General features: G+C 39.9%; 1 protein-coding gene and 1 non-coding gene across 2 annotated transcripts in view; one reads left to right on the forward strand and one right to left on the reverse strand.

The window, feature by feature from the left end:
• Positions 1–27013, reverse strand: part of Sdk1 (sidekick cell adhesion molecule 1) — a 788311-nt gene extending 761298 nt beyond the window's left edge. The window contains exon 1 of the mRNA XM_048330089.1: positions 26749–27013. Coding sequence (XP_048186046.1) covers positions 26749–27013 — 265 coding nt within the window. The remainder of the gene's footprint in view (positions 1–26748) is intronic.
• Positions 24960–25064, forward strand: LOC125341800. Its single transcript, XR_007209083.1, has one exon. It is a non-coding gene; the product is annotated as a small nucleolar RNA U13 (small nucleolar RNA).
• Positions 27014–27618: the final 605 nt, after the last annotated feature.

The following is a 27618-nucleotide window of genomic DNA, read 5'->3' on the forward strand; positions in this document are numbered from 1 at the left end:
AAAACTGTAAACATGATCAGGAAGGGAAACATGAATCATGTCTCTGTAGAAGAATGCATTCCAAACTTCACAATGAAGGCTAACAGTCCATTTACATTCTCTTCTCTCAATGTGCTATGTTACACAATACAACCTTTGTTATACAGTGGAATATGAGACTGAAGGGGGCCTAACAAATTGCAACCAGGTAAGGCAACCCTGCTGTCTGAAGGCAGAGGCAGAGAAGACATCAGCCACACTGGCTAAAGTAGCACCCTTACCTGATATAGCAATACATCACTGAACTGTGAGCTTTATTATAGGCTACAATTCCAGAACCTGTGGCTGCAATGAGATACCATCCCTGTAAGATCATGCTCTATGGCACTTTTGGCATAAAATTCAGAGATTATCCACCCAAAGATTATCCTACTAGGCCTGATCTAAACACTTCAAGCAGAATCTCTCTTACCCAGGGTGGAAAAAGATAAACTACAAGAGAACTTGACAACACATCAGTGCAGGTTTCAAGATGGAGGAGTCATGTGACAGAGAATGGAAGTGCGTTCTAGAAGTAAAGAGCAGTACCAGCTGACAGCCAACAAGGAAACAAGGAAGCAAGGCCATCAGTTCTACAACTAAGACTTGAACCTATCCAACAACCTCAATAAACCTGGATATCCATTTTTCCCTATAAATTCCAAGTATTGTATGGCCGTCTCGTATCCTGACCAGGTGACTTTTTTTTTTTTTTTATCTCTGGAAAGAAAAGTCTGGAAATTCAATAATCACAGGCAGGAATGGTGATGAAGAGAAGAACGATACAGTGTGTTCATTCATTCAACCATTACTAGGTTCCTATTAAGGATCAAGAACTGACACAGATGCAGGGAATAATATGTCAATGAATAAGATCTTTTCTTCTGAAATTATCAGCCAGGTAAAAGAACCTGCTAAACTGTAGCAAAAAAGATACAAAGTTAGGAAGAAGCAGAGAATAATGCTTGTTGCAGATGCACAGACTAGACATCAGAGATGCAGTGATATTAAGCTGAATTTTAACAGCTGGGTTGAAAAGTGTCTGGTTCAAGGTGAAATTAGTGAGAGGAATGAGGATGAGGAGGAGTAGGAGGAGGTGATGGTGGTGGTGGTGGTGGTGGTATTCAGGGACAAAAGGACCTGTGAAACAAAGTAAAAAAACAACATGGTATGGTAGGGAAAAGAAGCAAAATAGTGAAAACTCAAGCAATTTAGGATTTGGAGACTGCCAAGTGCAGCCCAAAGATTATACTGTAGCAGTAAATCCCCCTCAGCCAATAAAGAACCCAAATCCCACATTAATAGCCATTATATGCAGATATTTATGGTTTGGATGCTAAGTAGGGGGTAGATTTGACCAATACAGGCAGAAAATTTAGTTGGAATAATCAGAGTAGATTTGAGAATTACATAGAGGAGTAAAATATAGAAGGCTTCACAGTAGTAGAGATCAGGATGGAATAAGTAGACTCTAGTTTAGGAGACTCAGCTGATAATGGCATCACCAAGACAGAGGAAATACTGTACAATACTGACTTTAATTGACAGGTTAGAGAGAAAAGAAAAGAAATATGTTTAGAGATGTCTAGAGGCATCTACAGGAATGTAGAGGGCTTTTGATGCTAGGTTTAAGTAAGAAAGCTTTACAGAACCAGAGGTTCTGCGAATGAAAAGTAATCCAAAAGCTATCTTATGAAAAAAGCAATTAGAGGGGCTGGGGATATGGCCTAATGGCAAGAGTGCTTGCCTCGTATACATGAGGCCCTGGGTTCAATTCCCCAGGACCACATATACAGGAAATGGCCAGAAGTGGCGCTGTGGCTCAAGTGGCAGAGTGCTAGCCTTGAGCAAAAAGGAAGCCAGGGACAGTGCTCAGGCCTTGAGTCCAAGCCCAGGACTGGCAAAAAAAAAAAAAAAGAAAAAAGCAATTAGTCATTTTAATGACCCACAGAGTAGGTGACCCCCACTTCAGGTGGTGGCAACATGAAAGCATGGGATGGAGAGTCAAGCATCATTTAACATGTGTCCACAACAGCCACATGACAGTAACCCACAAGATTATAATGCAGTTGAAAATCACTCTTGCCTAGTGAGTACAAGAAGGAAAAAAACTGCAGAAGACAAAAAAAGAACCTCCAAGAAAATCCACAGAGAAATGTTTAAACAGAAGCTCTTGCAAACCTCAAGAAGCTCCTTTAAAAGTTTAAGAACATGAATCCTAGTATCCAAAGACCTTCATTAATAGAGATGAATGTTCACGGTTCATTCATTAGCTGTGTTATCTCTTTTGTGATAAATTTTTTACAATAAAAAGCAGAAACCAAGCAAACCACCAGGGGCATATTTCTGAGAACAATGACACTTCATGAAAAAATGTCTCCAATGGGTCATCCATGGGGTTTCAGAATGAGTTCCTGCTATCATAAGAGACCACAGCTCCAGGTGAGGCACTCCCAGAAGACCTGCCACTGCAGCACATGTGGAGGTACAAGACAATGAGACTGAAGAGCTCCTCAGGGTGTATATGTCTTCATTTTTAACCAAAAGTTTAAAAATAAAATGTAAATAGGGAAATGTTGATAGAATAAAGCTATAAATAACCTATTTTGTGCAGCTATGCAGTATATTTGTATGTTAAAAGTTGTGCCAAGGGGCTGGGAATATGGCCTAGTGGCAAGAGTGCTCACCTCGTATACATGAAGCCCTGGGTTCGGTTTCCCAGCACCACATATGTAGAAAACGGCCAGAAGTGGCACTGTGGCTCAAGTGGCAGAGGGCTAGCCTTGAGCAAAGAGAAGCCAGGGACAGTGCTCAGGCCCTGAGTCCAAGGCCCAGGACTGGCAAAAAAAAAAAAAAAAGACACTGAAAAAAAAAAAAGTTGTGCCAAAAAAGGTAAACATTTGAAAAAAATATTAAGTTAGGATACTTTAATATTATTTTAATATTGAAAAAATACATTTTCAAGACCAGGTGTGGTGGTTTATACCTGCGCATCTCAGCTATTTGGGAGGCAGAGATCAGGAGGATTCTAGTCCAAGGCTAACATAGACAAAAAATTGACAAGATTCCATCACAACAAATAGGCACAATGGTATATGCCTATAACAAAAGCTATGTAAGAGGTATATAGAGGATGATCATAGTCCAAAGCTGCCTGTGGTAGTCCAAACTACCTAGGAAAAAAGAGAGATACTATCTGAAAAATAACTAAAGAAAAAATGGCCAGTAGACACAGCTTGAGGGGAAGAGCACTTGCCCAGAAATTACCAGCATTTGACTTCAAAACCCAATAGTTCCTAAAAAAGAAATATAGCTTAAGTGTACAGTGTTTATAAAGTCTATACTGAGAGGCAGCAACTTTCTGATGCTTAACACTCTTCATCCATGCACACGAGTAACTTCTAGTCCTTCAAGCTCATTCACGGTAGATGTCCCAAAGGTAAGTACCATTTCCTATTGTACTGTACCTTTTCCATGTCTGGTTATACAAATACTTGTCACTGTGCTAATTACAAATGTCTACAGTGTTTTGCACAGTCACATGCTGAACAGGTTGAAGTCTAGGAGCAACAGGCTATTCCTATGACCTAGGTGTATAGAATATGCTAGCTGGGATAGAGTATAGACACTTCATGATGCTTATACCACATGACACTACTGAAGGACACATTTCTCAGAATATAGTTCCATCCTTCAACAATGCCTCAGTATATATAAATTATTATCACCTAGAAATAATGGCATCTAGCAACTGATCAAAGTGGTAGGCAATATAGGATCTGTGTAACACTACTTCAAAAAGAACGAAAAAGAAGTCAAAATGGCTTCAATTATTTATGCATTTATTCCAAACATAAAAAAATGCTAGCCCTGGTAAGATACAGTGCTAGACAATGCAAGGATGACTTTGAATTTCAATTTGAGGTTATAGTATAGTAAATCAGACTCAACACTGTGTGTAATAAGGAGACAGAGAGATGAATTCATGTGTTTAGGAATGACAGCTGACAAATATGAGATTAGAGGGAAGAAAAGGCTAAATAAAGATAAAACTGGAGGAACATCATCACTTAGGAGGTAAGAAGGAAGAGGAGAAACCAGTGTAAAACCTTCTACATGAATTCGCTTTTAAAAAGCTCAGATGTAGGGCTGGGAATATGCCCTAGTGGCAAGAGCGCTTGCCTCCTACACATGGAGCTCTCGGTTCGATTCCCCAGCACCACATATATGGAAAACAGCCAGAAGGGGCACTGTGGCTCCGGTGGCAGAGTGCTAGCCTTGAGCGGGAAGAAGTCAGGGATGGTGCTCAGGCCCTGAGTCCAAGGCCCAGGACAAAAAAGAAAGAAAGAAAGAAAGAAAGAAAGAAAGAAAGAAAGAAAGAAAGAAAGAAAGAAAGAAAGAAAGAAAGAAGAAAGAAAGAAAGAAAGAAAGAAAGAAAGAGAGAAAGAAAGAAAGAAAGAAAGAAAGAAAGAAAGAAAGAAAGAAAGAAAGAAAGAAAGAAAGAAAGAGAGAGAGAGAGAAGAAAGAAAGAAAGAAAGAAAGAAAGAAAGAAAGAAAGAAAGAAAGAAAGAAAGAAAGAAAGAAAGAAAGAAAGAAAGAAAGAAAGAAAGAAAGAAAGAAAGAGAAAGAAAGAAAGAAAGAAAGAAAGAAAGAAAGAAAGAAAGAAAGAAAAGCTCAGATGTAGCTAGGCACAGTGGCTACCTATAATCCTAGCTACTCAGGAGGCTGAGATCTGAAGTTCATAGTTTAAAGCCAGTATGGGCAGAAAAGTGTGAGCTCTTATCTCCAATTAAACATTTAAAAAATCCAAAGTGGACCTATGGCTCAAGTGGTAGAGTGCTAGTCTTGAGCAATAAGCTCAGGGACAAGCATCCAGGTCCTGAGGTCAAGCCCCAGGACTGGCACAAAACAAAAACCTCTGATGTGATTCACTGAGCACACTAAAGGTTCTGAGAAAGATAATCTCTGGTCTTACAGTGCCTACAGTAAAATAGAAGAGTTTACGTATGTTTATAATACTACACAGAAATTTCCAAGTACTATAATAAAGTTCCCAAAAGTGCATATGGAAGAGGGGGGATTATCCTAGTAAAGTGCATTAGGAAAGAATGTGCCTAAGTTGAGCCCTTAAAGGAGGAAAGGGTACAAGCAAAGGCATAGAGGGAACTGAACAAAAAGGAAATGATAACCAGGAACAACAGATGGTGTCTTACATTGTTTTAAATTTATCTTTTTAGTTATTCTCACTGTAAAAATAAAGAAATGAGTGTAGCTGTGTGTGGCAGCACATATCAGTAATCCCAACTACTCAGGAGGCTGAAGCAGGAGGATCCCAAGTCCCAGACCGACCTAGGCAAAAACAAAATACAAACTAAAAGGACTAGGATGTGGCCCAAGTGGTAAAGCACCTACCTATCTTGCTCAAGGCCCTAGATTTAATCCCAAACATTGAAAAAGAAGAGGGGGGAGGGCAGATTATTGGGGAGATGGATAGATTGTGGTAGGGAAAGCCATTCTTCCTCAGCTTGCCACAAGTCTTTCTCAATTTTCCTCTAAGCAAAGCAGTCACTTCTGTGTTTATATTTTCAGTTGATACTGATGAAGTAAACCTATTGGAGAAGAACATATACTTCTTGTAAATGGAATTTCATAATATGGAATTTTAACAATGCTCTCACTAAAGCACTGATAAGAGACAACGTAAAGAGTAGCAGATGTTCTGAGTGAACACTATATAGTCTGACACTATATGATGCCATTATGAGCAATAAGGGAAGAAAAACACTGAGTTTCACATTTAAAAGACTTTGGGCCTTTACTATAATCTCCATGAATCCATCCTAGAGATGTGCCAGCATTAGGGCAAAACTATCCACCTATACAGCCATCCAATAACAACCATTTACAACAGCAGAAGACTGGAAACAACCCATTTTACCAGGCATATCTGCAAAAGTAAGGGTACCTATACATGCTAATGTGGACAGCTTTGCGTACTGAAGTGTTACACTGAAAAAGCATTATAGAATACTGCGTGAAGTACTTTTACATGGACTAAGGGAAATAAAGCACACAGGAGGAATAAGAAACCAAGAATGAGAAAAAATACTTCTATAATGATTTCATGCCCAGGATACATAAAAACAACTCTTACAACTCAACAAAGACAACACAATCTTAAAATGGGCATTTCTTTAAAGATACCCAAATTCTAACCATTAACCATTAGGAAACTACAAATCAAAATACCATTAAGATACCACTTCATACTAGGATAACTATAATTTTAAAATGAAGACATATTAAGTGTTGTCAAAGATATAGAAAAACTAGAATTCTTGTACATTGCTGGTAGGAATATGAGGTGATTGAGCCACTACAGATTGAAAACTACTCAAGAAGTTAAACAGAATTATGACCCAGCAATTCATCACCTATACATCATATACCCAAAACTGAAAACAAAGACTCAAATATATTTACAACTATGTTCACAGAAGCACTATTTGTATTAACCAAAGAGCAGAGATGACACAATATCCACCAACATTCAATTAACAAGTTATGGTAAATCCCTATGATGGACAGTACTCAGTCACAAAAGTAAATGAAGTACTACATTATACTACATGGACAAACTTCCAGAACATCATGCCAAGTAAAAGAAGCTATACACAAAACGTCTTATATTGCATATCCACATATATATAAAATATTCAAAATAGGTAAATCCACTGAAACAATTTAGACTGGTGGTTGTCAAGACTAGGAAAAGAGAATAGGGACTAACTCCCTAAGGGGCCTGGGAGTTTCTTTTGGGGTAATTAATATGGCTCTATGGCTAAACAGAAATGGTCACTGTACAGTATCATAAATGTATTTAATGTTTTGAACTGTTTATTTTAAATCATTAGTTTGGGGTTGTAGGCATAGCTCAATTGGTAGAGTGCCTGACGTGCCTGACTATCAAAGTGTAAAGCCATGAGCTGAAACCCCAGTACTACCAACAACAACAGTAATAATAATAGTTGTGCAATGCATAGTGGCTTATGTCTATAATCCTACCTACTTGGGAGGTAGAGATCAGAAGGACCTCAGTCTATGCCAGCCTCAAGTATAAATTCAAGACTCTGTCTCAAAAATAGCCAAATCAAAAAGGCTAGTACACTTGGCTGAATAGAGGACCTGCCTAAACAAGCAGAAAGCCCTGAGTTCAAGCCCCCAAGATCACCAATAAAAAGGTTTATACCTCAATAAAAAATATTATAAAAAATAATCTATTAAAAATAGGTTCCTTGTTATGACAGGGCAAGTAGGCTAGAGCAGCAAGGTATGTACAAGACTGCTGTGTGTTCATTTCTAAACAGTTTGGCCTCTGAATCTCACAAATATATCCTCAATGTAATAAAAAGTAACAAATCCATATTCATTTTATTTAATACTAGGTTTAGAAGAAACTTGTCACAGCATAATGTTTCTTGGAAGCTAAATTCAGGTGCAAATTTGGGAAAAAAATTTAAACCATGACTTGTCATTCATGTAAATGGTCATTATATCAATCCAAGTTCAGCAATGTTGAACCTTGAGTTATTCTTAAAATCCAAAGAGAGTTCTGATTCACATTCCTGGGCAAAGCCTCCAAGGCCAGAGGTAGAAACAAGGAGACTCTCTGCTCATAGCCTCGCCACCCAGGACTCTATATTATCATCAGTGCTATACTCTAAATCTCATGAACTATGAAGAAATAAGAAGACTTTCCAATTGATGTTTACTCTGATTTTAGGGCTTCTAAGAAATCTATCCAAAAAAATCTCATAGTATCACATTGCTACTAGATTTTTCAAGATTTTTTTCTTAGTTTTGAAAAGACATTTTCCTTTACATATGATTAACACAATAGTTTTCACTGATAAGCCCTGAAGTATCTAAAATTTTGTGGCTAAGACATTCCTAAATCCTATAACACAGAAGTTAAATTTCAGAAGAAAAACACAAAAACGTCAAGAGCTTTGTGACTATCTCTGTCAGAGTCTACAGGCAGTGTTTGACTTTTCCCAAACACAAAGTTTGAGTTAAGATTGCCAACTTTTTTGAAAGTCACAGTTTTCTGAAATTAGTACCAAAGTATTAATTTCTTTATTTCTGAAAACAAAAATTACTTTAAACTTTTTGGCAAGCTTAATTCTATACTTGCCCTCATCTATAAATAGCAAAGACATATGAGAGTTCTTACTCCCTTTTTATCAAAGTCAGTAGTTGAACAAATTCCTTACCTAAAACAGAGATTATTCTGGGGTAGCCATAATTAATATTTATTAAACACAGCAGTTGCTTAAAGTATATAAGATCACTGAGTAAAAACTACAGAGACTGTAAACTAGTATTACTGATCGATTTAGTTTTATGACTGATGGTTTATTTCTTTTTGTTTGCTTGTTGTGGGGCTTGAACTCAGGGCCTGGGTACTGTCCCTGAGCATCTTTATGCTCAAGGCTACCACTTGAGCCACACTGCCACTTCCAGTTTTTGAGTAGTTAATTGGAGATAAGAGTCTCACTGGACTTTTCTGCCTGGGCTGGCTTTGAACACTTATTCTCAGATCTCAACCTCCTGAGTAGCTAGTATTACATGCATGAGCCACCAGTGCCTGGCTGATTTATTTCTAAAGAACAAAAATTAGTCAAAAGTGCCTCTTCTATCTCTAGGGTTTTATGGTTGAACCATAGGAAAAGTAAACATTTAATGTCTAATTTTCAAAAAAGAGAAGAACTCTGATTTCAAAATACACAATTGGAATGTTCAATAGCAACTTCTAGAAAATGAGTTTTTCTTCTACTTAATATAAATATGCATACTTTCATTATACTTGTAGCTCTCCCCACCAAGTTAAAGGTACAAGTAAAATAAGAACTTAAACAGTGATAAGCAATAAGTGGAAGGAAGCTGTGAGAGAAACTGCAAAGCTGAAAAGAGATATCCATAAAGTAGACTCACATCTCTAGATGGCCTAGTTCCTCCACTGCCAGTTGTGGGGAGGAAGGGCAGTGGCCATTTGCATAAGGCAGTCCCTTAGAGCTGCTTGGGATAGGGAAGAGAAGCAAACCAGGAAGAACCATCTCTGAAGGCAGAAGTACTGATTTTGCCACACCATATCCTCTTGCCATTTCTGAGCAATTCTACCAGGCAAAGAAAATCATTTTCTCTCTCAGAAAGCCCTAATACACAGTCAAGCTGTCATGTCTTTTAAATGCTCGAATTTTCAAAAAGCAAATGCAAAAATGCACTGTTAAGAATGAGTTATATTTAGGCAAATGGAAGAGGAAACTAGGTTCTTAATATAAAGAAGAAACTGTAACAACAAAAGTAAAATCCTTGAACAGATCATTTCAAATGTTATTTCAAGTAGTGCTGTCTATTTCTTTCACTGATTGCAGCTATACTATATGGCAGAAAAGAAATCTTGGCTGGCAATAACATGGCAGGGACATTCAGGCTACGTAAAGCTAGATACCTTGGAAGTGGACTAACCTTCCTCATCTTTGCGTACATAATGATATAAATTTAAACAAGACAAAATCAAGAAGATTATGAAATAGTTCATAGATGTATTATACAAGGAGAACCTGCCAGACCTACTCCTAAACAGAGGAAAGAAACCACTATAGTGTTCAGTCAGTGAGCCACATCAGCAGAGTGTATGGCCATATTGATGCTCTCCCACTAACTCAGGCCCTTGTAAAACTCTTCACATGGTTCTGGGTGCACTGATCCTGACTCCAACAGGCAAAACAGCCAGGAAGGTCCCTATCTCTCACCTGGGAGAAAGGAGAAGGACATCGCATAGCTAGACACTCTGGGGAAGAACATTAGAATGACTCAAGTCATCCTTCTCACCACATTTTTCTGTTTTCACACAAACACCTCACACACCTCACCCTGCATGTCATACCCTATATATAAGGCCTTGCTGCCAGTCATGGCAACCATTTTAATCTAAGATGGGGATTAAAATTAAATTTTTATCCCACCCATACGTGACTAGCCCCATGGTCTGGCCTTTTGGGGTTGCACTTAGACAGGCTCACACTGTTAAAGTGTTTCTGTGGCATCTCTGTCCAATGTTATGCACATCCAAAGCTCACTTCTATCTCCACGAAATCCGACTCACAAACAGAATCATTCTGTCCAGTGACTTGAATAAATTCGGTTGCCAATATTAATTTACTCTGGAGTATCACCAACAGAAATATTCTTTCTCTATTGAGTTTTGACACCATGCCACAAAAAAATGGCACCTGATTAATTCACTGGCAGGAAGGATATGATAGGTCGGTAAAGTCATCTACAAGCCAAGAAACCTCAAAGTAAAAGAAATTCATAACATTTGTTGAGGAAAAAATCAGAAGGGCAGAGGAGAGAATATAAACAATGGAACTGGAAGAAAAAGACATCCAAGGTAAGTGAGAAGGTCACAAAACAAGCAACAAGGCAACTAGTACTGCCTTCTGTGTGCTTTACTTTAGTTGAGGGAGAAAAAACATTATGGGTTCATTTGATCCAGTAAATTAATGAATAACAGTTATGATTTACTAAGCAAGAGATTGTGCTAAGTGCTTTATATTATCTCTTCTAATTGTTACAAAAACCGTGTGAAAGTGATTACTCTCGTTTTATAAATAACTACCTGAAGCCAGACAAGTTACATAAATTGTCAAAGATCACACTAAATGGCAGAGGCAGGATTTGAATCCTGTTCTCTACTATCCATGACACTGAAAATACATTACAGCAATAATTTTAAACCGTAGCTTCTACGAATATAGATTACAGCATGATATATATTTGTCGGTGCTTCTATGAAATGATATCTCAGACACATTAAATGAATTAGGACAAGTGCAGTGGGGCCAGCCTCCAAACTAATAGTGGGATTCCACTTCTGTCAAGTCAAAGGGCTGGAGGAAGATACATATGCTTGTACGTGATGCATTATCACTGAAAAATTACGCAGCATACTGGTGAATGGTAGTAGCCTCAAGCATGGGGAACTAGGGGACTGAAGGACAGCAGATAAGTAGAGCTTTCCACCTTTATATGTTGCTACAGTAAGAATTAAACCTACTTGTGTAATTTTTCATGAGATTTAAATAGTACATAATAAGACAATATAACTGCGAAAACCAAAATGCTGTAAGAAAAAAATTCTTCAGCGAAGTAAAAGGGCTTAAGAACAACAGAAGCATCAGGCATCTTTTTTTCACACATTTCACCTATAAAAGGGACCGATCTATTATCCTCATCATGAACCAAATGTGTTGCCAGCCATGAAAAAGAAACAACTATGAAAACAGGAAAAAACACTGCAAAATCTTTAGTGGAAATGGAGAAGGAAGAAAGGTCACTTTGTTAGTTTTTCACTATTGGAACAAACACCTGAGAGAAGCAGGTTTGCTTTGGCTCATGGTTTCATAGACTTGAAGCCCATGATCAGTTGCACCTGTTGCTCTAACACCTGTGGCAAGGCAGAATATCATTGGCAGGGATGGCACACTGCAGTAAAACCACTCACCTCATATGGACAGGGAGAAAAGACAAAAGAGAAGAGACCAGGGTCCCACAATTCACTTCAAGAGCACATCCACAATGATTTTAAAACCTCTCACTATACCCCAACATGTCCCACCAGTGCCTCCTTGGGGAGCAAGACTTTGCACATGGGACTATGGGTGACATTCAGGATTCAAACTATAGCAGCCATGTAAATTCAGCCAACAAAGAAAGGCAAATGGTCAGAGGAAAGTCCACTCCTAGCAGGTCCCAAGGAAGAAATTACACAACAAAACTATGGAAATAAGAAAGGAAGATGAAGGCACAGAACCAACTAAAGCAGCAAAGTTAAGAAAAGCAATTCCTACTCCCCAATTAGTATGGAAAGCAGAACAAAAGTCAAAATATATCAGGAACGATTTCATGTTATTGTAAATAAATGAACAAAATCATCAATAAGAATCAATATATCAACCTTTGCTTGCTTGAGATCTTGAAGAATTATAATTTTAAAATTAATAATTATTATTAATAATTCCAAATTGTTAATAATGCTCATTAAGCATGCCACATTTTAAGAGGCTTGAATACAGCTTGCTCAAAGAAAAGCAGTTCTAGATAGTTTAAAGAAAAGGGAGATATGCTGGGCAAGAGGAAGAATCTCAGGATAAAACAGAACCACGACAGCTGCAGGAAGTAGGGACTTGTAGAGCTCTATAAAAACTAGCCAAGATACAACAAATGAAAAGCAGCCAGTGGCACTTCTGCCTATTCTCAGAAAGTAGTATATTTTTGTGAGCCAGGTGTCACGAAATTGTTGACTACACACCAGCATTCATACAATATTATCTCCTAATTTGTTTCTGTTATATCTAGAATACTTAATTTTATCTTTTAAGTACTAAATTTGCATATTTCTAAATTCACTACTAATTTACAACTACATTTTCCAAGTCACATAAAAATTTGAGTGAAATGGATTCAATATCAGAGTTGTTATTGGGAGAATTTGACACTAGTATCAAAAAGATTAAACAGCTCTAACTAAAAATCAATGGTACAAATGTGTTTATCAATCCATCTTTCAAAGGACTTTTATGTTCTTATACACAGCCTGTAACTTAAGATATTGCATGCCGTTCTACAAAAGAAAGTACAAAACAATCATTTAAGTTCCCTAAAATAGAAGAAAAAAAACAAACAAACATCACAATCCCAGGTTTCCATTCATGTATTCAACTGCTTTCATACTATATTTCTCCTAAAATCCATAGCTGCCAAATTACAATGAATAATTCTCATTGCTTTTATAATTTTAGAAAAACTACAAATGCTTATTGTTTGAAACTTGAGTATTTCAGAAAGCAAATACCCTCCCCCTCATAATGCAGAGATGAACAGTAAGCTGGCCTGTTCCTTAAATCATACTGCATTGTACCAAACCCAGTAATATCTAATCCACTTTCTACTGAATATTATTACATTTGCATTACTTTAACCCTTATCCTTTTCTCTAAGACTTAACGTTGTTCCTTATTTCTAAAGCAACCTAAGCTTATTATAAAATATAGAGCAAAGAAGGACATAAAACACTCATAATTCTACTCACCAGGACACAACTGCTGTCAGTATGTTGATGTGGCTTCCAAGCCCTTATCTTCTTGCATATATGTAAATGATCCTATGTCCAAGAAAGCCTGTACCTGTAGGCTTCCATAGAATGGGCTCATGTCATATACAGAGGGCAACACAGTGCTAAGAACAGGGGCTCTGAAAATAGCCAGCACTGCAGAAACCCAGTCCTACCTTTTATTAAGAGAATGACATTAACTTCTCTGTGCCTCAACTTCTTAGTCTACAAAACAGAGTTATAAAGATAGAAGATACTGCATACAACCTGAGCATAATGCTTCCCCCCAATACATGGCAAAAAAAAAAATCCCATTATACAGTATGAAGTATTCTGTAACTGAAATTTTTACCTAATATATTCATGCCATCCCTCCATCTCAACTGTGGCTTGGACTCTGTGCCTGGGCGCTGTCCCCGAGTTCTTCAGCTCAAGGCTAACGCTCTACCACTTGAGCCACAGTGCCACTTCCGATTTTCTGTTGGTTAATTAGAGATAAGAGTCTTACGGACTTTCCTGCCCGCACTGGCTTTGAACTGTGATCCTCAGATCTCAGCCTCCTGAGGAGCTAGGGTTACAGGCATCCAGCTCCATCTTCCTTTTTTAACACCAACATTAAGTATAGCAGACTGGTGTGCTACATGAGCCACTACAAAAGAAACCAGAAAATTCAAAGCCTCATCACTTTGATCAAGATGACCTGCTGTGGACTAACATATACAGGATCAGAGTACTCCAGGCAAATCAGTTTCCTTACTAAGACTAGGAAAGTCAAACAGGTCTCCTCTCTTGTTGATGTGGTACAATCCATGGAACAATCCACAGGCCACATGAAGTTTGGCTTCTAGGTAAAATTGTCATTGTTGCCAATACTATTTTTGAGGAAATTCTAACTTACTCACTTCAGAGTAATCAACTTTCAAAGTAATGGTACTTAAAAAAGAAAAGGAGAAACCCACCTCTGTCTACTTTTGAAGCTGATACAATGCTAAAATTTTCAATTGATACAAAGTATCTAGACAAGGTGATAATCCCAACACTCAGGAGATATTAGGAGGCTCACAGATCAGCAAAAAAAAAAAAAAAGAAGAAAAAAGAAACCCCAAGAACTTCTATGAAGTACCCATCTACATACCATATCATAAGTTTCATGCTTTTTATTGCCACAGGAAACAAAGTGAGAGATGCAGAAGACCTTTGTATTTCTAACAATAACACTTTGATACTAAATGTAAGTTCTTTTCAAATTTCAAGAGTTTGGGAGAACCAGAAACACCATGCTGTCACAAAATTGCAAATGACTACATTTTTATCCCTTATGCTCCATTGAGTTATCTCCTATTCCTCTATGTGAATGCTTTCCCTCACAGTAGTTAGAAGGACCTCATCTTTATGCATTTAGTCTATCTCTCTGATAGCCAAGCTCCAAGTCCTATTTCCTCATAGTTATGCAAGAAAATTCAGAATATAAAGGACAGCACTCAGGTCTTGATACTTGAGGACATCATTATCCAGGTGTTCAATTGCTCCTCCCTCCTGTTACTCAGTCTCTTCATCTACTTTGAAGCACTAATCTGAACCCTTAGATTCCACTAATGCCTACCTACTTACTTCCCTGTTCAAGGTCTCCCAAATTCTAAACCATTCCTGTGACATAAAAAGCTCTCTGGTAACAACATCACTGTAGAACACAAACTCTACCACATACTTCACTCCTACCCATGAATATTACTTCATATGGAGATAGATGTCTACAATGGTGGTTTTCCTCCTAGACATTTTGAAGACATTCTGCTGTGACAAATGACCTGTCAGTCTAAACATATGCTTGCCTCAGGTGGCCTTGCCTTATTTTCTAGTATTTGACCTAAAATGTGTCTCGGTATGAATTAATTTCTACTATATTGGATTGGGGTCCATTGTGCTTCTAAAACTCAGATCTTATAAACAAGGAAGGAAGGAAGGGAGGGAGGGAGGGAGGGAGGGAGGGAGGGAGGGAGGGAGGGAGGGAGGGAAGGAAGGAAGGAAGGAAGGAAGGAAGGAAGGAAGGAAGGAAGGAAGGAAGGAAGGAAGGAAGGAAGGAAGGAAGGAAGGAAGGGAAGGAGAGAGAGGGGGAGGGAGGGACAGGAAGGAGGGGAGGGGGAGGGGGTAGAGGGAAGGAAACAAAGAAAGAATTCAGCCAGTATATCTTCTTATAGTGCCTCTCCTCCATTTCCTTTCTGGAAGCTTGCAGAGGTATACTAGACTGGACTTTATCATTCTAAAGTCCATGAATCTTAACCTCTCATTTTCCATCTCTTTATCCCTCAGTACTGTACTCTGAGCAATTTCCCCCAAATCTCCTTTAAAAAATCAATACTTTTCTTTTCCATTATATCTATTTGGCTGTTTAACCTGTCCATTGAGGTTACTTTTTTAAATTTAATGACCATAATTTTCTTTTATAGAGGTTCTATTTGGTTCTTTCCCAAATCTGTGTTCATTTTGTAATCTGTTCTCTCATTATGGTCTTCATTTCTAATAATTTTAAATAAAGTCATCTCTTTCATGTGTTCTATCATCTCTACCTCCTGGAGCACTAATTCTCCTATTTGTAACATCTGCTGACTCTCCTTAACAGTGACTCATTTCCTTTGTGCCTGGACCATTTCTGATTTGCAAACTCATCTTTACCATGAGCTTTCCTCTGCAAGAGTCTTAGGTTTTAATTTGCTCTACAGGATAGTTTCACACTTACTTCTGTGGGCTCTATTAGTTTTCTTAGTTCTAAACTAGATCTTATGCTAATTTCTCAGTGTGAGGGTTAATTTCACTGTAAAAAAAAAATGTTAAATTTGAATCCATCCCCATTGTGAGCTGTAACCTTAGGTTTAAGATGTCTTTATTCCTAATAGTCATAACCCCCAAGAGGACAGCAAATTAATTACTTTGCACTTTCCCAGATGAGGAGGTTGTTTTCACAGCCTTCTTTCCCATAGCGAACAACCCTTCAGGTCCTATGCTAAGGACTTCATCTTCACTGTTCCACTTTATGTAGACACAGGCGACATCTTGCTTCTTTAGGAGATCTACCACCACCAAGTCCTAGGATTCTGTATCCAGAGCTGAACACTACAGACCTAGAGTTCTTCATTAACTACCCTTAATGTGGAATTTTCATCTTGTTTCTGGTACCTGGAAATTTCCTGGTCTTTCATGCTCACAATTGCTTTTGTTATTGTTACATTTTGTACACAGTTTCTATGTGTTCTTAACAGTTTGGGGATTTGAGTCCTCTATATCAGCTCCAGTGGCAATGTGGCTAGAGGCTTCTAGTGGTCAAATTTTGAAACTGAAATAACTTTCCATCATAAAGTTACATCTTAACTTTATTATGATGAATACTTCCTATTTTTCCAGATGAAAACAATCCAGAGCAGGTTTCAAATTTAAAGAAAATAAGTATTTCCAAGGCATTTTTTTTTCTGCCAGTCCTGGGGCTTGAACTCAGGGTCTGAGCACTGTCCCTGGCTTCTTTTTGCTCAAGGCTAGCACTCTATCCCTTGAGCCACAGCGTCACTCCTGACTTTTTCTATATATATGGTGATGAGGAATCGAACCCAGGGCTTCATGTATGCAAGGCAAACACTCTACCACTAGGCCATATCCCAGCCCATGTTCTCTTAACAACGTTTTTTAAAGCTGTATTTTTTTTTTGTCTTTCCTTTTTTGGTACTGAGAATCAAACCCAGGATGTTGCACTTGCTAGGCAAGTGCTTTGCCACTGAGCTACATCCCAGCCCCTCCAAGGCATTTTAAGATCATTGTGCCACTATGCATTTCAAATGCCTTTATAGTTCCACAGTATGAAAACATAACTAGTGACACTACTTTATCCACTCGTTCATGATCAGTCTATGTTATACTGATAGAACTCCAGTGAAAGTATGCCAAAAAGATCACAATATCTCAGCTAATCAACAAATCTAATAACTATTTCTTGGTCCTTATATGATTTACCTCTCTCTGCAACCATACTACTTACTATTCCAGTTTTCCTATTCAGTACTGCCCCAGTTCAAGGATTTATCATCTCTGGATTCTTACCACCATTCCCTACCTATCCTATGGTATTTCCTCTCTCTGCAATTCATCCAGTAAATCAGCCATCCCACTACTGCTTAACACTCCTGGAGCTGTGTCAACTGTTCACACCTCCACTCTGTACTACAATGGCTCATGAGTCCATTATCCAGGGGCTGAGTAAGGAATGGCTCCTTCTCACCAAATGGCAAGTAACAATACCAACGCCTAACACTTAATGGTATGTATACCAGGTACCAGATAAGGGGCTTAACATCATTTATGAGATCACATCCACTGATCTTCCCAACAGCTGTATGAAACAGGTAAAACTGTTATACAGTTCTTCAGGGATGAGAAAAGGAAGGTTTAAAGATTATGTAAACAATCCAAGAAAACACAGCAAGCAAGAAGCTGGATCACTTTTATTCTATGCCAAGTTTATTCGTTTAAAGTATATACTACACTGTGTCCACAAATATTTATAGCAAAAGCTCCTCTTCAGATTATAAAAGTTCCCCTCTATTTCTAACAAAAACACTCCTCTTCTAATTACAGAACTCACCTATCCTAATGCTTGTCTGTAACCACTGAGACATTCAAAACCATATTCACTGACCACACTGCTCAACTTGAAGTGATCCAATCTCAATTAGTTACTGCACTAACCACCTCCTCATGGAAGCTAGAAACCTGGACATGACCTTTGACAATTTCTCACACACAGTGCATAAAACCTATTACCAAACTCTACCCACTTTGCCCCTTAAATCTCTCTGAACGGCACCAACCTCAATCTCCGGAACTATCACCCTAAATCCTAGCAGCTACTTCCACCTCCACTGTTGCTGCTCCTAGCTCAACTAGTCACTCATTGTAATTTCTTCTAACCATTCTCAAGTTTTTCAACAGAAACCATTGTTTCCACCTCCCTCCAGATGATAATTTTTAAACATAAATTTGATCATATCACAGAATCGTGGTCTCAGGACCAAAGTTTTAAGTCAATCATGGAGAGTCTCAAGTTATAGGAATGCAAAGATTACCAACAGCTAGGTTTCAGCCACAAAGAAAAAAGTTCCATAACTCCAGAATAACACCAAACAGAAACATTAGCAAACACATGATGACCAAGAGGACAATAGCTGAGGGATTGTGGTGGTGGTAGTGCTGCTGAGAATCAAACCAAGGGCTTCACACATTTGAGCACATGATTCTCATTCCTGGGCTTTTCTGAGACAGAACTAAATTCAAAGCCTACCCTAAATTTTAAGGTATCCTCCCAGTTACACACTATAACATACAGACATATACATACATATACTACATGTACACACACAGACATAAAGACAGACAGACACAGACAGACATACACACACAGACACACAGACACACACACCATTCCTATTAATCCTTTAAGTAATTTAGACTGAATTTCTAGTTTGCCACTAGTAGAAGACTTAGCTAAGAAAGAGACTTTAGAAAAGCCAAGATGGTACACTTAAAAGACAGCTGGGGAAGGGTATGCCTACAAGGGGGAAAAAACAAACTCTACATAAAGCAAAAACACATTTGGGCAGCAAATATATAAACATGTTCCATGTTTGCAAACTCATGTAACTGCTTTTAAAAGTGTTACATAAAATGTTTTGAGGTAAGAGTCATGTTTTTTTTAATGTTTTGCAAATCACCATAGCTTACTATAAAAGATGAATTTTTTAAATGTACACATAGAAGTATAACTATACAATGATATAAATGATGAAGTTGTATTCCTGGAACTTATTCCTTTTGGGAATAGTTTACACATGCTAGCCTGTAAATAAAATCTTTTTTTTTGTAGTGATGCCATACTACTATTATATTTCCTGTTTGTAATCTTACATTGTCAGGTGTTATAAACTAACTGTGCACTTAGTCAAACTTATATATGACGTAAGTATACTGAGAGATTGTGTACTATGTAAGGAAAAATTAGCCATGGAAAACACAGATTGTACCATATGTATATATATATATATGTATACACACACATACACTTTTTCTGTTGCCATCTGGTGGTTCATATATAAATTCAGTGCTGATATCCATCATATAGAAGGATTTGATCACACAAAATCAAATTTTCTTTGGCATCATGCCTAATACCAAGAACTTCCATTCACTTTGAAAATATGCCCTTTTTCATGAGAAAACCATGAATAATGCACACAAAAGAACTCTGGAGATAATCACCTTTACCAAAGTAGGACTGGTCAAACACATGTCTTATGAAAGCCCTACTCACCCCAAAATCTGGAATATGTTCCTAACTAACCTGCCTATGTTACTAAAATTCCCACCACCAATTATTGTTAATGGAGGTAAGAGAGCTCCCCAAGCATCCATCTCCCTGAATCAACTCAGCCATTCCTTGGCTACATGAATCACTGCAGCCATTCTTTGGTTACATCTCTACATTTTCCCCTCTGGAAAGGCTATTCATCCTTGTAAAAAATAAAAATAAAAATAAAACAGGCTTCCAAACTTCTCATGGTAAAGAAGCTGGTCTAGAATATAGCAAAGAGTTCTGAAATGAAGAAAAACACAAACTGAGGCTAATTTTGCCTTTGTCCTATAATCTGAATCTAGTCTAGTCTCTAAACCTCTCATGTCTCTAAATTGACTTTACCAATTCAAAGAGAATACATTTAAGAACATGTAGAAACCAGAAACACTGCATACTACTCCTAGCACGTGTTCAACAAGCAAATCCTTGAAGATCAGGAAACTAATAGATTTTCTTGACTGGCACGTCAATTGTCAAGAAATTGGATTATTTAATTGATAGCTGTTAACTTCACTAGACATGTCTGGATATCAACATAATACCAGCTAAGCCTGTTAAAAGTGAAAAATCATTCTTGTGTTAGTTTTAAGGACCCTATGATTTACTAAAAGTCCCTAATGATGTTAATTAAACCAACATAACATCAGATTGAACCCAGAGATATCAAAGGACACCATTCTCTAATCTCTTTAATTACTGATGGTCACTGTCCAGCAAATGTAAACACTCTCATAGCCACCATCATTTCATTGCTTTTTAAATTTCTCACTGCATTAATTGCCTCCTGTAGATTTTGAATCTTGATTTTTCTTCCTGTAGCCATTTAAATAACTAAGCATCTTCTATTTTAAGAAAATTTATTTCTCCAAACTTCAGGCTTAACACTGATAAATTACAGCACTAATGTGTTTTACAGAACCTAAAATTTTGAACAAGAACCATTTCCAGGCTAGAGTAAATGTATCTATCATGTGTTAGATGGAAGCACCTAAGGAGAAATATTATGTTATAGTATCTCAGTTCTTCAACACTGTAAATACCCTGACGAAAGTAAAATGAAAGAAATAGATTCTAAGAGGTAAGACATTCAGACCTAAGTGTGTCTCCCCAGACTAAAAACATGCTTAAGGAATCTAGTGAAGGGCAGACAGGATATAACATCCAGAAGATGAGAGAATCAGAGCAGAACGATTTTGAACATTTACACTAACCCCCTCCCTTTATAGGCAAGAAAACAGGCTCAAGAGAGGCTAAGAGACTTGCTCAAACTGCAAGGTGGTTTCAGAATAAGATGAAAGCTGAGGCTACCCACACTTAGTCCAATGTTGCCTCCATTTGCCACATCCATGTTCTAGGAAAGCTTTATAAAAGCTATTCTCATTCCCACAATACCCACAGGAGACTGGGGCCAAGCTAACACAACAAGTCTCTGGCTCTCCAGCTGCCGGTCAGCAGGTCAAATCATATACTCACTAGAATAGCAAGTGCATAAACAATAAGGGCTTCTTTTCTAGAGCCATACTGCCCTGATACTCTATTATTTTTATAGTTGAACATGATAAAAGTAGCATAAGAAAAAAATCTTTAGAACAATAACAATAACTAACACTCCCCCTAAATAGGTGCAGACCTAATAACTGGCAGGTATGTATCTGTCAGAGACAGACTTGTGTTTTCCCATATTCATAGAAAAACCAACCCCTGTGATTCCTATGTGCTACCACACAATGGCAAGAGGTGCCAAACCTATGGTGAGAGTTGACAAAATGTACCTCCCTTAGAGTGAAGCATACAAATGTCTATGCCCTTTTATTAACAAGTATGTACAAATTGGGAGTTTTAACAAAATGACATATGTAATGTTGAAGTTAATTATAATAAAGACTACATGAATTTAAATGTTCAGTTTCATTATGGAGAATGTATTGCTGCTTACCAGAAGTATTTAGCCAAATAAAACTTGTATTAATATCTGCGTTAAGTAATTCATTACCTCTGCTTTATACTGCTTTCAACCCCACCAACTCAACTTTTATGCTATAGACTTAAAGGTGTCTAATATCCCAACTACCACTTCAATCTCAGAAAAATTTAAGCCATGGCCGAAACAAAACCTAGATTCTATCATTCCTCCTCTGTGCCCATTTCATTCTCAGTTTTAGTCAGCCAACATTACTGGTCTTTATTCTACAGGACAACTCCAAGGAAGGTCAGAAAATCAGTAGAAAGACACTACATATGACAAACTTTTGTCACCTGGAACACCAAATTCCACATATCAACAAAAAACAATCCAAGACTTCAGGATGGAAATATAAAGGCAACAGAGAGAGAATGTAACTTCAAATCTACCAGCTTAACTTACAGCTTTCCACTTTGTTCTACCCCAAAATTTGAAGGTACAGAAAACGTCCTGTCTGGGTACAGGCCCAGTATGCAGCTGAATTCAACTGCTCTTAAGTACAACTCATGCTAAAGCAAAATAACAAACAAAAGATTTATTCCTTGCATACTCTACCTCTTTGAGTCTTATTAAATTCATTTACTTGAGTACAGATAAAAGAATTTTCCAAACGTTCCTCAAAAACATGGTTTAGTGCCACTGGCTTATTCTGGGGGTGATCAAATCACTGTCAAAGGACTACCACAACCCACTCTCAGTTGGAATGTAAGTTATGCAGTGAAAAAAAAGAGAATATTCTAAAATGCTGACAATCACTTTATTGGGGGAAGGGATAGATACACAAAAATTATACATGTTCCCCTTTCTTCCAAATTCTTTACTTCTTGTCTCACAATCATTGTTGTAAGGTGATCTGAAATTTGAACTCAAGTAACTCAAAACAGTATTTAGAAAATATAGTCCACCATCTTCCTTGTAGTACATCTCATATCAGACTGCTCCCTGTCTACCCCTTCCCTTACAATGGAAGGGGCTATATGGGAGATACTCCAGCCCAGTGGTTACAAGCTCAGGTTATGTTCACCCACTCTAGGTCAGGGTTTTCTTTCTGGCTCCACCACTACTAGTCCTGGGGCCTTACATACTGAACTCACTGCCTCAGTTTCCCCACAGGTAAAATGAGAACGAAAACTGCCAGTCTCAGGAGTTGTGTGAATAATGAGCCTTAGTGCTTACCACATAAGGGCTTCATTAAAGGAGAGCTACAGGTGGTTACACAGAGACTGCAAAGAGGTGATAATTGCTTACTGTTGGATTTACAAGATAGTTGCCAACCAAATGACTAGTTGCCATCTGTTAAATATGCAGTGGTCTAATAAGATTTAATTCAGTCATTTCTGAGCACTTACTAAGACTCTGTACAACAAGGTACTCTGAAACCCAAGTTCCAGTTCAAATTCAGCTCCCTGGTTCCCGAGGGTTCACAGGGCAAAAAGAAGAGGGGAAACAAAGCACTCCTAGATTAATGGAAAACAGTAAGGAGCCAAAAGAAAGCTAGATCTGTGGTGACCTCAACTGACACTGCTTTGTAATTTCTCCAACAGACAAATGGCAAGAAAGCCTAATGAGTGGAGCTTACCTAAGGCTAGGAAATGATTTGAGAAAAGTATTCCAGATGGGCAGGAAATCAGTATAAAGGCAAGATTACAGGATTAACCTGCACAGAAAAGAGAAAGGCAATACAAAGAAGCAAGAATTACTTGTGCAGCTCCCCTCCCCCATTGCATGCTTCTGAGAACAAGAAGGTCCCAGCCCAAGTAACTATATTGTTTTTATTTCACTAGTGATTCTGATGCACATCCCAGGCTAGCACAGAGCAGGAGCTCAACACTTTGAGTAGCAATAAAGAGGACATGTGATGAAGCTGATTAGATAGTGAGATCAGGAAGCTGGATTTCACAGAAGATAGGTCCCAGGTCCATAAAAGTCACTGGAATTTGGAAGTTGGGAGATATTGAGAAATGGAGGCATGTGATCTCTTAAGGAGGTAAAGCAGTGGGTCTCAAACGTCAAAACACCACGAGTGTCAATATTCTACCACCTAGGTCAAATCCACAGTCAATTAAACAGATTCTGCAGGGGAGAACCAAGCACTGGTATTTAAAGTTCCCAGGTGATTGCAACATGCAACCAAGTTTGGTAGAGTTCTTGGGAAATCAGAGTGGGGAAAAGCAGAGGAATGGAAGTTCACAGACATCAGTGTATATGACAATCACCTGGAAAGTAAGCTGTGGCTCACACAACAAAAGCAGCTGGAACCCTGTAACTTCAACACACCCACAGGGGAACTACTAAATGAGGTGACTGGGAGAGTGGGGGAAGGATAACAACTCCAGATGAGAAACAGAACAACTCAAGGCATTCCTATCCTTCTCAGCCTGACAAAGACAAGCTCAGTCAATGAGGTACATTGAACAAGACCAGAATCCACAAGCTATAAAATGTCCGGCCATAAAACTAAAGGCACCAAGACTTCACATGTGATACTTAGGACGAATCCTATGCCTTAGTGTTCATCTTTCTAAACCACTCACATTCACTCCTTGTTGGACAGCAGAAAGAAAGCATGCATTGCCATCTGCCTTCGGCTTCTAGAAAGCCAAGGCCTTGAAAGCTTTTTAGGAATCCAGAGAAGGCACAAGGAACTAAACACACACCAAGAAGCAGCATATATGATAGGAATTTTCATTCTCTTATGGGGAAAAAAAAAACTCCAATATATTAAAGTTACATTCTGGAAGATTTGAACCTGGTGGTTCACAAAATCAATTACAGGGCCCTTCTTACAACTTCAGCAATACATATGTAACTTGTACTAAACATATGTTGCCCTTATTTTCTCCCAAGATGTCATGAACAAGCCTACCCACATGAAGTGCCTTGAGAAGAAAATGCTTAATGAGAAATTAGGAACAGATTCCCCTAGCTACATAGTAATAAATATATACACCAGTTCCAACTTAGTGGTAACTATTCCATCTACAATGTTAGAATTGCTCTGCTAAAATTCAAGACAATGTATTCCTTTGCATATGACCAACTCATCAACCCATCAGAAATCTCTATAGCAGCACCAGAATTTTCATTTTCAAGATACATGAGCTTTTGTCAAATGGTGACACCTCTTCGGTAATATGAATTTTCAATATGATATAAAAAAGTGATGGATATATTACATATTTCACAGAGCACAGAGAACAGAAATCTGTCAAAGAATTTAGAATTTGTGACAACCTATTTGAAATTTTACACTAACAGATCTGTACACTTTCATAAACTATATAAATGTAAAAGATACTGATGTTTGTACTAGTTTAAAAAAGGAAAAAAGATTCCTTCTTAATAACAAGGGCTGTACATCTTTAATTAGAGATTTCACAAACATTCTGATTATGAAAATGCAATACTAGATCTTTTTCCAGTTCATAAGCGTGATGATTGGGTTCTCACACACTTGCATGACACATGCCTCCCTCTAAACCTTGTTACCATGTAGGCACATTACCAGTCTGACGTGAAAAAAAAAAATGCAATACTTCATGTAACCTCAAAGTAGAACTGTTAAAAACTTGAACTCTTGTCATCTACTTCAAAACACTGGCAGATGCCCCACACACTCAAATTCACGCACAAGTCTTTAAATCTATAAGTCTTACAGCACAGTGCATATGACTTTAAAATTTTAATGGACCTAATAAACACCATTTCTAATCGAAAGGTCATCCTAAGTGATTAAGATTCTTTTCACTTGAACTTGGCTTCTCCTAACCATCTACAGATTCCAGATTACAAAGTGACTCAATTTTCTTCCACTAAAGTTATTAAACAAAAAAGCAGCAAAACCTGAAGTAAAAATTTTACAAGAAATGCAGGAATTAAATCAACCCGAAATACACCAATTTGTTTCCATAGAGCACGATATGAAAAGAGATATTTAGAAAAGCTTAAGTAGAGTCCAAGCACAATTCAGACAACACCAGATAAGCATTAATTTAAAAATTATTAGCTGCAAAGCACCTGATCCTAATTTTCAATTCAGACCTTTAAAATGGCATCACATCCAGATCATTACTTGTTGCCACACAAAAATCATCTTAAGGTGACACAGGACACTGCTAATTTAAATGTAACGCTCCCATCCTTCCTCAGTCTCAGAGAACCCAGTTCCTTACTGTGGTAGTAATATTCCAGGACACAAATCATGAACACCAAACTAAGCTGCCAAGAGCAACACAGGTTTGCTAACATCTTTTTAAATGACCCCATCAAAAAAAAAAAGGCATACTAAATTCATGCCTACATATTTTTTTCTTAAGACCAATGAAAACAGGATGCTGGCAAAGGAATGGCACGGTTTAAGAGGGGGTAAATCCAGATTTGGGTGAGAGAATGCGATTCCACCTTGGTTTCCAAAAGGTCATGTGGAATCAGCGGTTCCTCTCTCCCTATTTTCCACCAGAATGCTGTGCTCTAAACAGGGAGAACACACAAAGCGCAGTGGCAGAGCCTAGAGGCAGGCTCTCAAAGTTTTGCTCCACCAACCTTACAGTAAGCACCCACTTAGGGTGAAGCACCAGAATTGGGGAGGCGGGAGGGGCCCGAGAGGATGTCGCCCTGGGGAAATGGAGGGAAGGAGAGGGCGGCGTGGCGGTGACTGGCACTTGGTATTTGAAGTCCAACGCGGATGTCACTCACTGCTAACAAGCCTCTCCTCCGCGGTGCACATCGCACTCTACAAATCAACCCGCGTAGAATCTGTGCGATAGGACCCGGCTCGGCTTTCCTACAAGGAGCGGGCGGCGGGGTCTCAACTTTAAAAGATTTTTGCACTGCTTCGCTTAAAATAAGAAAAGGGCCGCAGGGGGGTGGGGGCGGGGGGCTAGGCGTACTCGAGCTAGCTCAGTTTCCCTCTCCCCTGATTTCTGCGTGGATTCAAAGACGCCCGCATTAACCCCTTAGCTGTCGGCAAACCAGACGCGGGCAGACCGGACGCGGGCGCTCCGGGGAGACCGCGAACGCCCCGAGGCTAGCGCTCGCAAAGTTCGCAATGCCGCGCACCGGACGCGGCGCCCACCACCCCAGGCCCACGAGGGGCGGCGCCCACCCGGGAGCCAGCAGCCGGGCCCGCGCCGCCCGCCCCCAGCCCCCTGGCCCGGCCCGCGCCCGCGCCCGCGTCCCGCGCCCGGCCCCGCGTCTTACCTTGCGCCCGCGCCCGGAACAAGTGCAGCTGGAGCGCCAGAAGCAGCGCCCACCACCCGCGTCCGCCCGGGTTGAACTTTGTCGCCCGCCGCTCCGCGCCCCGGCCCGGGGTCTGAGGTGCCGCGCGGGGCCCCGAACACTCGGGGTACGGGTGGGAGCCCGGCGGGGTCCCCCGCGGCCGCCCCGGGCCCGCGCGCTCAGGAACCGCCGCGCTGCCGCTGCCGCCGCCGCCGCTGGCCGCTGAGGGCCGGGAGCCCCGGGTCATAACGAGGAGCCGCCACCCCCTGGCGCCGCGGGACGGGCTGGGGACGCGGACGGCCGCCCCTCGCGGGAGCGCGCGCAGCGGCGCGGGGCTGAGGGGCGGCGTCCCGGTCCCCCGTTAGGGGCGGGCGGCGAGGCGGGCTGAGGAGAAGTTGTCAGCGGGGAAGAGAAATGCCCGACACGCCGCCCTCGCTCCTCGAGGCCGCCTCCCCGCGGCCGGAACGCCGGGCCCGCAGCGCTCTCCGAGGGGGTCCGCTGGCGTTGGAAAAGAAGACGCCGCCACTGCCGCTGCCACGGCCGCCGCCGCTGCTGCCGCCGCCGCCGCCGCCCCCGCCCGGCGCTGAGGAGAAAGTGCGCCCGCCCGCGCGCCGGCTCTGGTCTCGGCCGCCGCCGCGCCCCATTCACAGCCCTGTCGCACGCGCCGCCCGCGCCCGCCGCCCGCTGCTGATTGGTTGGCTCCGCGTCTGGGACCCGCCCCCACCCCCTCGGAGCTCGCCTGTTTTCAAACTCGCCGCGCCCGCCCGCTTGCAATTTCGCGCCGGCAAAGCGCTAGGTTCAAGACGGCTTCCCGCGCCGGCTGCGCCCCCTAGGGACCCTCAGCGGGGACTG

This window comes from Perognathus longimembris, chromosome 1, assembly GCF_023159225.1.
Source record: "Perognathus longimembris pacificus isolate PPM17 chromosome 1, ASM2315922v1, whole genome shotgun sequence".
NCBI lineage: Eukaryota > Metazoa > Chordata > Mammalia > Rodentia > Heteromyidae > Perognathus > Perognathus longimembris.